Consider the following 14,186-nt stretch of genomic DNA (forward strand, 5'->3'; position numbering starts at 1 on the left):
TAGCAGACCTCCACAACGGAAGAAGGTAGATCCATAGAGCCAGAGTAGCAATGGCCCAAAACTACACACAGCCCTCTAACCGTAGCCTAACCAACCATTTGTACAAATTTAGCATTACGCCTTTACCCTTGTACACTATACTCATATTTCTAAAACCAAAAATGCTGTTGGTCCTTTTTTATGGCTTTATCTACTGGCACTCGCACTTTCAGGGAATGATGTATTTGAGCCCCATGTCATCTCTCTCTTCATCCTCACCCTTCAGTGACCTTCCATTGAGTATATACTCCCATTCCTTGCTTTTTCTCCTAAAATGTTTACCTCAGACTTATCCATGTTAAATTGCATCTGCCGCCTATCTTCCCATTCCATTAACCTGTCTGTGTCGTCTTGGGTTCTTTTGTAGTCCTCAGCATTTGCCAAACCTCCTGCTTTTGTGTCGTCAGCAGGTTTCGAGATTGTGCTCCTTGTGTCCAAGTTTAAATCAGCTATATATATATCTATTTTGAGAACAATAATGGACCAAGCACTGACCCCTGGAGCACACCATTTCCAACCCTTACCCAATTCATGCAACACCTTTTTACCCTCTTGGTTTCCTGTGTATCAACTAACTTTCAATCCATGCTGCCACATTTCCTTTTATACCATAATAAAGCTGATTTATTTTTTAACATATCTCTGAAAATCTATATATAGTGTAGTGTATGTGCCTTTAAGAGCCCCCTGTGTACTGTAATGCCGGTAATGGCCACTCGGGCTATATAAGCCTGTATATTGTGTTGTATCAGTTAGTTCACCTCCAGACTTTGTTCAGTAAACACCTGTGAAACCAACTCCTGCCTTCAGTGTCTCTATTAACACACGGACACAACAGTGGCGATGAATTGGAAACGGACTTACCTGCAATTCGGCAGCACCTCAAGGACATCGATTCCTCAGACGTCCAAAGTCGAAGAAAGGCAAGAAAAAAAAAGCTGTGGTTTCACCAGCTAGCCGAGCTGGTGGCAGGTACTGCAATAATCCTTCCTGGGCGGCGGGCTGGGGCTCCATCGGCTGGCTCTGCAGCGAGGCCAAGCAGCGAAGGTGGAGGCAAGCAGAAACAGACGGGGGGGGGAGCACTCGGGAGACGGCCGGAGCTGCAAAGCAGGTCGGTGTTCGGACCTAGCAGAAAGAGTCCGGCGGGAACGAGTCTCCACCTGTAAATAAAAAAATTTAAAAACCGCGGAAAACAGCGTTGTCAGCAGCAGCAGCGGCGGGAAAGCGCGGGAAGCGCCATATTTTTTTTTGCAGGAAAGAAAAGCGCGGGAAGCGCCATTTTTTTTCCAGGATGCCTAAGGCTGGCAATATTGATGCTTTTGATAACGATATAGAGGATTGGACCACATATGTGGAAAGAGTGGAGGTATATTGCACAGCAAATGGAATAGAAAATGATAAAAAGGCGTCTATTACTTCTAAATCTAATGGGTGCAAAGACATACGGGCTGTTACGAAGCTTAATCACTCCAGCCAAACCAAAGGACAAGAATTTTAAGGAAATTGTTGATACCCTACAGGAGCACTTAAACCCAACACCGCTGCTGATAGCGGAACGATTCAAATTCTTCAAGAGGAATCAGCACAAGAATGAAAGTAACGCTGATTACCTCACCGAATTAAGAAAGCTATCAAAGCACTGCCAATTTGGGGCAGGACTGGCAGATTCTCTTCGAGACAAATTCGTCTGCGGTCTCCTAAGTGAAGGAACACAGAAAAGGCTGCTTTCTGAGAAAGATTTGACACTGGACAAGGCTTTCAGTATGGCTGTATCATATGAAGCAGCCGCAAGAGGAGCTGCAGAGACACAGCAAAAGACACAGGACTTCGGCACCCATGAAATGACACAGGGTTTCGAGAGATGTTATCGCTGCAGCAGATCCACCCATGACCAGAGGGACTGCTGGTTCAAGGACAAAGCATGCAGGCAATGCGGAAAGATTGGACACATTGCACGGGTATGCCAATCTGGACAAAAAAAATCCACGGGCAGGAAAAAAAAAATCAATAAAGAAAAGTACAGAAAGGTACAAATGATGACGGACAGTAGCTCCGAAGACCAGAAGAGCGATAGCGACTCCGGAAACAAGAGACTAAGCTGTCTCAAATTACATAATGTAATTGCCAAAGAAGATTACCAGACCATTTGGGTTACCCTCACGATAGCAGGGTCCCCAGTTAAAATGGAGCTAGATACAGGATCAGCTCTGACCGTCATAAATCGACGAGATTACGAGCGGCTATTTCCGCATATACCTTTAAAAGACACATCCATTATCTTGAAAACATATACGGGGCAGAAAGTATACCCCAAAGGAAAATTAAGGGTGCCTGTTGTATACAACGGCAAGGAAATACAGAAGTTGTATTTATACGTTCTACAAGATGGTGGTCCACCACTGTTGGGACGTGAATGGATCAGGCAGATACGTTTAGACTGGCACTCCATTCAGGCACTGATGGTGACCAGTAAGGAAAAAAATGATGATGACGTCATACCTGAACGATTAAAAGACATCTTGGCCAACGCCAAGGAAGTGTTTCAAGAGAAACTAGGAACCTTGAAAGGCATCACCGCCTCAATAAAAGTGGAAGATGCGGCAATTCCCAAGTTTTTTAAGGCAAGGCCGGTGCCATACGCAATTCGTCCAGCAGTCGAGGCAGAGCTGGAAAATTTGGAAAAAACAGGCGTATTATCCAAGATAGATTGGAGCGAGTGGGCAACACCCATTGTCCCGGTCATGAAGAAAACGTTGAATAATGATAAATCTGAAGAACAGAGAAAAATTCGCATCTGTGGAGACTTCAAGGTGACTGTAAACCCGGTCCTTCACACGGTACAGTATCCTCTTCCGAGGATAGAAGATATTTTCGCCTCACTATCCGGAGGGAAACGTTTCACCAAAATTGACTTGGCACAGGCATATCTACAGATGGAGGTTGAAGAGGCCTCTAAAAAGTATCTCACGATAAATACACACAAAGGCCTGTACCAGTACAATCGACTGGTTTTCGGAGTAGCATCAGCTCCAGCTATCTGGCAAAGAGCTATGGAGCAAGTCCTCCAAGGGATTCCGGGGACTCAATGCTACCTAGACGACATCCTTGTAACAGGAGAAAACGACAACGAGCACCTTGCCAATTTGGAGCAGGTGCTCACTAGGCTGAAAGAACGGGGCCTACGTGCAAATCGCCCCAAGTGCGAATTTTTCCAGAATCAAATATCATATTGTGGCCACATAATTAATAAGGAAGGGTTGCATAAGTCACCTGAAAAAATTGAAGCGGTCATAAAAGCCCCAGCACCTGAAAATGTTTCACAATTAAGGTCGTTCCTGGGATTGATAAATTACTATCATAAATTTTTACCGAACTTATCAACTCTTCTGCACCCTCTTAATGAACTGCTACAAACAGGAGTAATTTGGAAATGGAGCGAAGACTGTAAACGTGCCTTCCATAAATGCAAAGACAATCACGTCCAAGGAAGTTTTGGCTCATTACAACCCATCACTGCCAATCAGACTGGCGTGCGATGCATCCCCTTACGGCGTAGCAGCGGTATTATCGCATAGATTCCCTGATGGCTCGGAACGGCCGATAGCTTTTGCGTCACGCTCATTGAACTCAGCTGAGCGTAACTATGCCCAAATCGACAGGGAAGCACTCAGCCTGGTATGGGGTGTGAAGAAATTCAACCATTACCTACACGGACAAAAATTTACCTTGTTGACTGACCATCAACCCCTCATCTCCATATTCAACCCTAAAAAGGCTGTTCCCATTATGACAGCGCAAAGGCTGTCCCTTTTTCTAGGGGCACACCAATATGACATAGAATACAAAGGATCAAAACATCATGGGAATGCTGACGGTTTATCGCGCCTACCGTTGCCAACGGTAGAAGAGGCACCTACAGTAGACCCAGTGGAGATGTTCCACTCTACCATAGTCGAATGTCTACCAGTAACAAATTCTGCCATTGAAAGGGAAATGAGAAATGACCCGACTCTTTCACGAGTCTATGATTTAACAGTGAAGGGATGGCCAGCACATGGCGAACCACTGTTGCCAGCATTCTCGCAAAGAAGAGAACAGCTGTCAGTGTGCCGAGGAACCTTGATGTGTGGATCCAGAGTGGTGATTCCACCCAAACTCCAGGATAAAGTTCTAAAGGAGCTTCACGAGGGGCATCTGGGTGGAGTGAAAATGAAGAACCTAGCCAGGGCGTTTGTATGGTGGCCAGGTATCGATGGAGACATCGAAGAAATGACCAAGAGCTGCCTAGGATGCCAGAAGGTCCAAAACGCTCCACCACAAGCCCCTCTACATCCATGGGAGTGGCCCTCATCTCCATGGCAAAGGGTACACATCGACTTTGCTGGTCCATTTATGGATTCAATGTTCTTAATCGCGGTTGATCCACACTCCAAGTGGCCGGAGGTAATAAAGATGTCCTCCACCACCACGGAAAAAACCATCACAGTATATTTGCCAGGAATGGGCTGTCTGAACAGATCTGTTCTGATAATTTATGTCCGAAGAATTCAGGAAGTTCTTAAAAAACAATGGGGTTAAGCACTACACGTCTGCCCCATACCATCCCGCCACCAATGGATTGGCTGAAAGGTTTGTCCAGACCTTCAAGAAGGCCATAAAGGCCATGGGTAATGAAGACATAAAACTTCAGCATAAGGTAGATAACTTCTTGTTTGCATATCGGAATGCAACACACATGGTTACAAACCAAACTCCCGCCATGATGTTCTTCAATAGAAGCCTAAGATGCCGGCTGGATTTGATCAAGCCAAACATCAGAAGGGACATGGAGAACCGGCAATTTCAAGGCATGAATGAAAGGCCAACTCGAACCTTCCAGATAGGTCAACAAGTTTTGGCCCAGGACTACCGTACCGAGAAATGGCAGCCTGGAACTATTTGCACACGACTAGGACCGCTGATGTATACCGTGGACATTGGAGAAAGCATAATAAGGCGCCATGCTGACCAAATCATAGAGTCATCCGAAAAGGGACAACCTACACCACAACTCTATACGCCTAATGATGAAGTAGAGATACCCATAGTATCTACCTCCGATCCGGTGATACTGGAACCAGATGAACCCGACACTGGCATTCAAGCCGAATCAGCCTTGCCAAAAGAACCTGCTACACCACCAGAAACTACTACACCACCAAGGCGTTATCCGGACCGAGTCAGGAAGCCTCCAGAGAGACTGACTTATAATTGATTAACTGCAGCAATGTGTAGATTATTGTTCTTGTAACATGTAATTAATGATTACTTAAAATATTATGTACTGGTTGGCTAAAAGGGGAGGAATTGTAGTGTATGTGCCTTTAAGAGCCCCCTGTGTACTGTAATGCCGGTAATGGCCACTCGGGCTACATAAGCCTGTATATTGTGTTGTATCAGTTAGTTCACCTCCAGACTTTGTTCAGTAAACACCTGTGAAACCAACTCCTGCCTTCAGTGTCTCTATTAACACACGGACACAACATATAGTACATCAATTGCATTCTCTTTATCTATTAGACAGAATACTTTGTTTTATCTGTACCTGACAATACCTTACATTCCAATACAATATAATACCCTGATACCAAACATTTTATGAAACCACCAGAATTCACCATGCTAGTAACCAGAATTTAACTTTTAAACCTGGAGACTTTTATATTCCAGCAAAAGAATTTTAATGAAGAGAAATTAACCCATTGTGGACTTCTTTCATATAAATGTATATTACTACTTTTAGTATTTGCTGAATATTCTACTAAATATTTCTATTTAACTTTAAATAAATACATTAGTTGCTTTAGTGTGAATTTACACCACAACTGAAGCATTGCTGTGAAGTGGTTTCCTTCCACACTGTTGCTGCAGTTGTAGTGTAAATGCTGCCAGATCTGGAACCAGGATCCAGTCTGACACCAGTGAAAAGTGGGGCGAGACTGTCTTAACTCCACTATGCTTTGAAGTCAGTTTGGTCTTTTAACACCTATTTTGCATTGCATAAGTTTAGTTTCAGTGTGACGTTGAAACTGCTTTGCACTGACGCAAAACTTGTAAATGGACCCAAGGGGCTAAAAATTGGATATGGCCACAAAACGGGCAGTGTCATGGCCCAACGATGTTAAGCTGTGCCAGGTCAAAATGGTCTAGGTAGCACACAAAATTCAGGGCCATGGTGACCTTGACTGCCACTGGGAGAGCCGTGATTGCCCTGCTCTCAGGTTGCAGGTCTGGTTGCAGGAGGTGGCAGAGTTCTGTGACCACATCCTTGGTGAAGTGGAGCCTCCTCATACACTGCTCCTGGCTTAAGTGGATATAAAAGAAGTGCTCTCAGAACACCCTAGGTGGGTAAGGCCTCCTGTTGAGAGCTCTCCTGGCCCTCCTCCTCCTCCCTCTGCACGCATCTTCTCATCTTCTTCGCTGCCTCCGCACCCTAAGATTCTCGAGTGCGAGGGGTCTGCCAGGAGAGCCCTCTGACTGTGAGCATGTGTTGTGAGCAGAAGCCTTTAAATAAGAATGAAGCTTTTCTCCACCTGCAACAATATTCCCTGTTACCTTATAACATTGAAAGAAGTTTATAAAGCTGCTGGAGTTGCAGTAAGTTGCACAGAGCCGGTCAAACTGCAGAAACATGTCAGGTGCAAGTTGTTGTTAATGATCCCTTTAAATACCGCTGCTGGAGCCTCCTTCCTGCTTGTCAACACTTGCTCAGTTGGTCGCACTTAAGGCATGCCGGTAAGTGGAGCAGCGAAGTTGAAACTCGAAAATTGGGTGTCAAGTGAGCGTTGCATCCTCACTGACGTCACGATCTGCATCATTTACATAATTGTGGCAAGCGCAGACATCGCCAGCACTGCTGGCCACCCGAAAATGGTGGCCGCCACGGGACCCACCGAATCTGGCAGTAGCGGGTGACACTAAACCCCCGAATTTTTAGCCCTTCATATGTAAAGCCTGATCTGACGAAGGATCGTAAGACCTGAAATGTTGACGTTTTTCCTTTCTTCATAATTGCTGCCTGATCTACAAAATGTTTCTAGCATTTTCTGTCTTTATTTCAGATTTCCAGCATGTGCAGTATTTTTGTTTGGTGTTTAATTTGAAATAACGTCAGTACTTTCTTTCATCATGTATTAGGAACTGTTTGGTGCTTTTGGAGTGGAAGTTCTCATGAAATTATTAAAGATTGATCCAAATAAGTTCTACAGTGGCATGGGTCACAACAAGCTTATACTGTCCACTGTAGATTGTATCTGGTAAGTTCTATGTTATGTTACAGCAATAAATCATTTCAATTGCCCCTTTTGTCAGTCTGTATTTTGTTTTACATTTCAGAATATGTGTAGAAATTATATAATTGTATCTTATTAATACATTAACAAAGCAACATATTAAATATTTTAGAAGGGAATAAGTTATGTCATTTGTAAATTTGTCATGAAATCTCATTTCTACTTGTGCTTAACCTTATGGTGTTTGCTGTAGCTCTCCATTTGTGGCCTAGTTAATATAGTACATGGGGATTTTATTATCCAAGAGTAACAATCCTGAATCAACAACATAACTTAAGAGTGAAATGTAACTTATAAGGGATAAAAGCAATTTTGTAGGGCAAGGGGATAGAGCAAACCACTTTAAAATTCATGGGCATCTATTTTGAGAATTTTACTAATTTCTTTTTATTTATAATTATTTTACTTGTTTCCTCATTTTAGGACTCATACAAAAATCAAATCCTTATTTTTTGTAATCCCTCCTTCCCCCTTAAGATCAGTTATATTCTAGTTTTTATTCTCTCCACTGCTTTTTTTCTTCCTGCGTTTAGCTCTAATTTTCTCCCCGCTCCTTTCATCTTCTTATCCTGAAGACATTAATTCCTTGCCAGGACACAGTTCCATGGGTGCTTTCCTATAGTCAAGACAGTAACTGACAAAAGGCTGTTTTACCACGGAGGGGATTACAGCTGAGCTCAGTTCTGTCCTCAAAATGCACACTTCCCAGAGGGGACACTGAGCTGAGGCCATGGGGTGCTGCTGCCAATTGTAGCACCCTGCTCTGCCCAGCTGAAATCAGCTAACCCAGCATGAACCATGGATAGAAACTGGCATCTTCCTTATCTATGTTGCTTAGTTATTTACAGTCTCAACAACTAGGAGACAAAAACAGTTTATTCCATAATTTTCAACACTAATACTGATCAGTTTGATCAGTCTTGCTTTGAGGGGCATAAAATCTCTCCATGATAATTAATGATCTATTTGAAAAGAGGAAGAGAAAATAAAGGTGCAGTATCATTGTGAGGTGCTGCAGTGAAACTCGTATATGACAACTCAGAAAACTAACAGCCCCCAAAAAACTGACAACTCAAATATGGCCCTAAATATATAGCTCTGAAAACAAGCCATTAGACATAACATGAGTGGAACAATGTTGTAACAAAGGTGTACCAAACATTCCTTTGCTTGTATTGATGGAAATAAGCTACCAGTACACAAAAACCTGAAGGGGGTACAAATGTTAAGGCACAAGCTTTATTTTCTATAAAAGTCTGGGACATTCTCTTCCCCTCCCCTCTTGAAATCTTTGATTTTGAACACTTTTTTTAATTTTGTGGATTTTACAGTATTTTGAAGTCTACAATTAATCAGTTAATCCATTGTTCATCACTGCAAAATCCCCTCCTCACTCCTGGTGCACTATTTTATTATTATTTAATATAAATAAATAATTAACACTTCCACAAAGATAGCCATTAAAAGTACTGATAAAAATTTGAATTGAGCTATTAAATGTTGATGCTTTCTAAAATGAGAAACCTAAAAGTAAAAAAAAAACCTAAAAGTAAAAAAAAACCTAAAAGTAAAAAAAGTAAAAAAAAACAATCAACTTAAGTATAAACGTGTGCAGAAGAACTTTACCCAGCGACATTTGAGCGTAACCTCAGGGCAACACTGGAGATTAAATCCCACACTAAATTTTGTCAACAAGTGCACAAATGCTGATGGTTCGAATTTATGTAAATAGGCAAGATAGCATCAGTTTAGAAAAGTAATTTCTTCCACAAAAGCTTGCAATTGTTCAGACTGGCCATCTAGGACTAAAAACATCTTAATCGCTTTGAAGTGCCATTCTTGTTGGAATGAGAAAAATTTCAAACACATTAGATCACTTTAAGTTATATATGTAGAGTGAAGGCAGTTTGAAACCATTTCACTACTTTCCAAACAGGGAGCAGACCCAATTTCAGTACTGGCCAGATAATTTCACAGGAGCAGCCTGAATGCTTCCCAGAACAGTAATCCAAAATCTAGCCGTTCCCAAGTAGCCTCATTCCTACAGGTCAGTCTGAGCATATGATGTCATTAGTGGCAAATGGGAGCTGAATTTAAAGCCTGTATGATCTTACTGTGCTTGCCACTGGTCACTTCATATTTGTTCAGGAGTGGGAACTAGTTAATCATTCTGATCACGCATGTGCAAAAGAGTTTTGCCATGCAATATTCAGGGATACATGAAAAGGACAAGGGGCCATTAGCTGGTATACACTAGCAGTTGGCCTATATGGTTATTTAATCAAAGCAGCGCGCTCTCCTGGTTTGTACACGAAGATTAGCAACTTGAGCAAGGTATCACTGAGCTCTGCTACTCCCATTGAGCCATACTCTATCATGAGTTACTGTCTTCAGAACAAAAGATGTAAGGGACCAAGAAAATGTTATAGCACACTATGTTAAAGAGTATAATGGCCATAAATAGCAGTCAACGTGATTGAAGAAATGTGATTTGACTTCAGCAAGTTATTGTTAGCACTTGGATCTGCTCAGAAATTGGCATTTTTACTGCCTTTGGGACTTTTATTGCAACATTGGAGGGAGGGAAAAATTATTAAAGAAAGAAAAAAAAAGAGCTTGGATTTATATAGCATCTTTCACATCCTCAGGATGTGCCAAAGCACCTCACAACCAAGCAAATACTTTTGAAGTGTAGTTACTGTAATTTAATATCAATTAAGTTATCTTTTCCAAAATGAAGATGAACCCTGGGATGAATGTATTTGTGTATGTGTCTACTTATTGGTCATCCAGCAAATAAAAAAATACGAAAAAAAAAAATCAATCAAAAAAAAAGTGAAAGAAATCCAATTTTTTTATATTTATTGCAGGTGCTGCATTGTTGGGTGCTATACAGCTGAGGACAGTTTTCTTGAAATGGGAGGCATTTTTCTTCTCCTAGATTTGCTTGAAGTAAGCATTCAAAATTAAAAGTAGTTACTATTGAATCTGCTTCTATCACTCTTTCAGGCAGTGCATTACAGATCATAACAACTCGCTGCGAAAAAAATTCTCCTCATCTCCCCTCTGGTTTGTTTTCCAATTGCCTTAAATCTGTGTCCTCTTGTTACCGACCTTCTCAACAGTGGAAACAGTTTCTCTTTATTTACTCTGTCAAAACCCTTTTATAATTTTGAACATCTCTATTAAATCACCCCTTAACCTTCTCTGCTCTAAGGAGAACAGTCTCAGCCTCTCTAGTCTCTTCACAAAACTGAAGTCTCTCATCCCTAGTATCATTCTGGTAAATCTCCTCTGCACCCTCTACAAGGTCTTGACATCCTTCCTAAAGTGTGGTGCATATGGAATGGGTACGACTCTGATTATTGTTTCCATTGTCAAAAGCAAGGCGCTAATAGAACAGTACGGTCAGCATTGCTCAGAACTTACAGATACAACAACAACTTGCATTTATATAGCACCTTTATGTAGAAAAATGTAGATGCTTCAGAGAGGTGTAATCAGCAATAACTGGACGTCGAACCAATACCTAAGATATTAGGAGGGATGACTATAAGCTTAGTCAAAGAGGTGGGTTTTAAGGAGAGTCTTAAAGAAGGCGAGGAAGCTGGAGGTGTTTAGGCAGGGAATTCCAGAGCGTGGAGCCTCTGCAGCTGACAGCACAGCCACCAATGCTAGGGCGAACATAGGGGGATGCACGAGGCCAGAGTCAAACAAACGGAGAGTATGGTTGTGGGGTGGGGTTGTAGGGCTGGATTAAGGCATTTTTTTGCATTTCTTCATTTGCAACTCCTTTTCCTATAACAGTCATGCTTTCAAATTATATTTCACTTGCATCAAACAAAATGAGCAGGAATTGCTTGAGGGATTGTAATGGACTGTGCAGATTTGGAGGAATAACATCAGTTCATGAGAGGACAAGTTAGGCAGATGCAGTTGCACCTCTGACGTTATATATGGACCCAATCCTTACTCCAGGACCTGCATATGCAGATCAGGACAGCCCTACCTGGATATATCAGCAGAGACCTGTTTTTGCCACCTCTGCCTCTTAAACAAGGTGTCACTGAGTTATTCCATCTCCTCAAGGTCGTATTTCAGACAACTTCTGCCACAGGGACAACTCTTTCTATGGTTGTGAATGCCATAGCTGAATCTTCCAAGGCACTGCTCATATGCCAATCAGTCCAAAGTTATCTGGTCAACAGCTTCCTGCTCCTCCTCTGCCACCATCACTTCTCCTTACCTATGCACTCTGCCTCAATCAGTGCTTCTTCCTCATTAATTTCATCCTCTGAAATGTATGCAGGTATGTTGGTGCTTCCAAATTACACTGAGAGGGAGTCAGGTGTTGTGTGGTTCGGCTTGACTCTTAACGGACTGTTTTTCTGGGCTTACAATGACAGAAAAGGGACAAATGCTAGAATGTTGCATCTGCGACATAGCCATAAACAGAATTTGCATTGCGAGATTCTTTGTATGACTTTTTTTTATGTCTGTTGGGGAGTGTCAGAAGGGGTTAAAATATAAGAGCATGGTGGTACGAGACTTGAGCTTACAGGAAGGTCTACTGCTTCATATTTACTCCCTCCACGCTCCGGTACGCCAGGATGTCCAGGATGGTCTCCTCCGAGAAGGTCTAGATCTATGATTTATGAGCCTTCTCCATTTGGACCTACTCCTTTTGATTTTTGTGCCATCTTGTGGTGCAAGCAGAAAAATAGTCTTGAGATGCTCTTGAAGGAGCACTTACATTATGACAAACATGTGGCCAACCTGTCGGTCAGCACAAGTGACCATGCAGCCAATTCGTGTTAGTGATTTGATGTATGAAGCCCTTGGAAGGTGTGATTGTGACAAGATTTTAATTTGTATGTTGTACCTCGAATGTGAATTCTAGGGGGGGAGAAATTGATTATAGCCCTGTTTGGGACGCTAACTTTTAAAAGTTGAAAAAATTAATGCCAGGCGTGTTGTGTATGTCCCTTTAAGCGAATAACTGGTCTCAGACTGCAGTACCGGCAGTGACCATCCCTGTATAAAAGGCCCTGGCAGGCTTCTGTAGTTTCAGTTTCCAGATTGTCTCCATTCAGAAAAGACTTGTTAAACCAACTCCTGCATTCCGTGTCTCCATTAACACACGGATTTAATACTGGCGACGAGTAAGAAATGAACTTACCTGCAACTCGGCAGCACCTCAGACGACGTTATTGAAGGTCGAAGCCAGAAAAGAAAAAAAAAATAATCCAAAGAAACTCGAGAAACTGGCGTCGACCGTGGGCAACCGCCCTCCAAATCATCGGATTGAAAACTTGCAAGGGAGACTGTCAAGAGCCAGGCTTGGTTCCCCAGTCTGTGGATTCCCAGCTAATCGGGCTGGTGGGAGGTAGTGCACTGATCCTTCCTGGGCTGCGGCGGGCTAGAGCTCGATCGGGTGGCTCTGCAACGGGGCCGGGCAGCGAGTCGGGAAGCAAAGAGAGAGAGAGAGGGTGGAGCACACAGGGCGCGGCCGGTGCTTCGCAGCCGGGCAGCGTTCGGACCTAAGAAGAGGGAGGGAAGTGTCCCAGAGGGTCCGCTCCACGACGGGAACGGTTAAAAATAAAAATACCGCGGAGAGCGGCGTTGACAGCAGCGGCAGCGGCGGGAAAGCGCGGGAGGCGCCATCTTAACTTGGCGGGGAAGAAGGAAAAGCGCGGGAGGCGCCATTTTGATCCATCGGGGACGAAGGAAAAGCGCGGGAGACGCCATCTTAGGTTTTCAAGATGCCAAAGACTGGCGCTATCACTGCCTTCGATAATGCAATAGAAGACTGGACCACGTATGTGGAAAGAGTCGAGGTATATTGCGAGGCAAACGAAATAGCCGAGGAGAAAAAGGCATCGGTATTGCTAAATTTAATGGGCGCAAGAACGTACGGCCCATTGCGGGACCTGATTACTCCAGCCAAACCGAAGGCGAAGAGTTTTAACGAAATTGTTGCTATCCTACAGGAACACCTAAATCCTACACTGCTGCTGATAGCAGAAAGATTTAAATTCCACAGGAGAAATCAGCATAAAAATGAGAGCAATGCTGAGTGTCTTACGGAACTACGCAAGCTATCAAAGCACTGCCAGTTCGGAGCAGGACTGGCAGATACCTTATGGGACAAATTTGTCTGTGGACTCCTGAGTGAAGGAACCCAGAAGAGGTTACTCTCAGAGAAAGAGCTGACGCTAGATAAGGCTTTCAGTGTGGCAGTATCGTACGAAGCAGCAGCAAGGGGAGCTGCGGAAATACAACAAAAGCCACAGGAATACGGCACCCACAAAATGACACGGGGATTTGCAAAATGTTATCGCTGCAGCAGAACAAACCATGACCAGAAGGACTGCTGGTCCAAGGACAAAATATGCAGGCAATGCGGAAAGATGGGACACATTGCACGAGTTTGCAGGTCTGAGAAGAAGACCAACGACAATAAAAAGGCTACTAAGGAACCGTACAGGAAAGTATAAAAGATGACGGACAGTAGTTCCGAAGACCAGATGAGCGATAGTGAATCCGGGAACAAGAGACTAAGCTGTCTCAAACTTCACAACGTAATCGCAAAAGAGGATCACCGAACCATTTGGGTCACCCTCATGATAGCAGGGTCTCAAGTCAAAGTGGAATTGGATACAGGATCAGCTCTAACCGTCATGAATCGACGAGACTACGAGCGGCTATTCTCACACATACGCTTGAGAGAGACATCCATTGTCTTGAGGATGTATACGGGGCAAAAAGTATACCCCAGAGGAAAAATAAGGGTGCCTGTTGAATACAACGGCAAGA

At 43.2% G+C, this 14,186-nt stretch overlaps 1 protein-coding gene across 7 annotated transcripts in view; it reads left to right on the plus strand.

Moving 5' to 3' along the window:
* cfap69 (cilia and flagella associated protein 69) overlaps positions 1-14,186 on the plus strand; it is a 224,067-nt gene that overhangs the window by 144,686 nt on the left and 65,195 nt on the right. For all 7 annotated transcript variants that reach the window (XM_085987885.1, XM_085987888.1, XM_085987886.1 and 4 more), the window contains 2 exons: positions 7,216-7,334; positions 10,241-10,322. In XM_085987885.1, coding sequence (XP_085844011.1) covers positions 7,216-7,334; positions 10,241-10,322 — 201 coding nt within the window. The remainder of the gene's footprint in view (positions 1-7,215; positions 7,335-10,240; positions 10,323-14,186) is intronic.

This window comes from Somniosus microcephalus, chromosome 5 (genome assembly GCF_052327205.1).
Source record: "Somniosus microcephalus isolate GS21.2 chromosome 5, FLI_Smic_1.0, whole genome shotgun sequence".
In the NCBI taxonomy this organism is placed as follows: domain Eukaryota; kingdom Metazoa; phylum Chordata; class Chondrichthyes; order Squaliformes; family Somniosidae; genus Somniosus; species Somniosus microcephalus.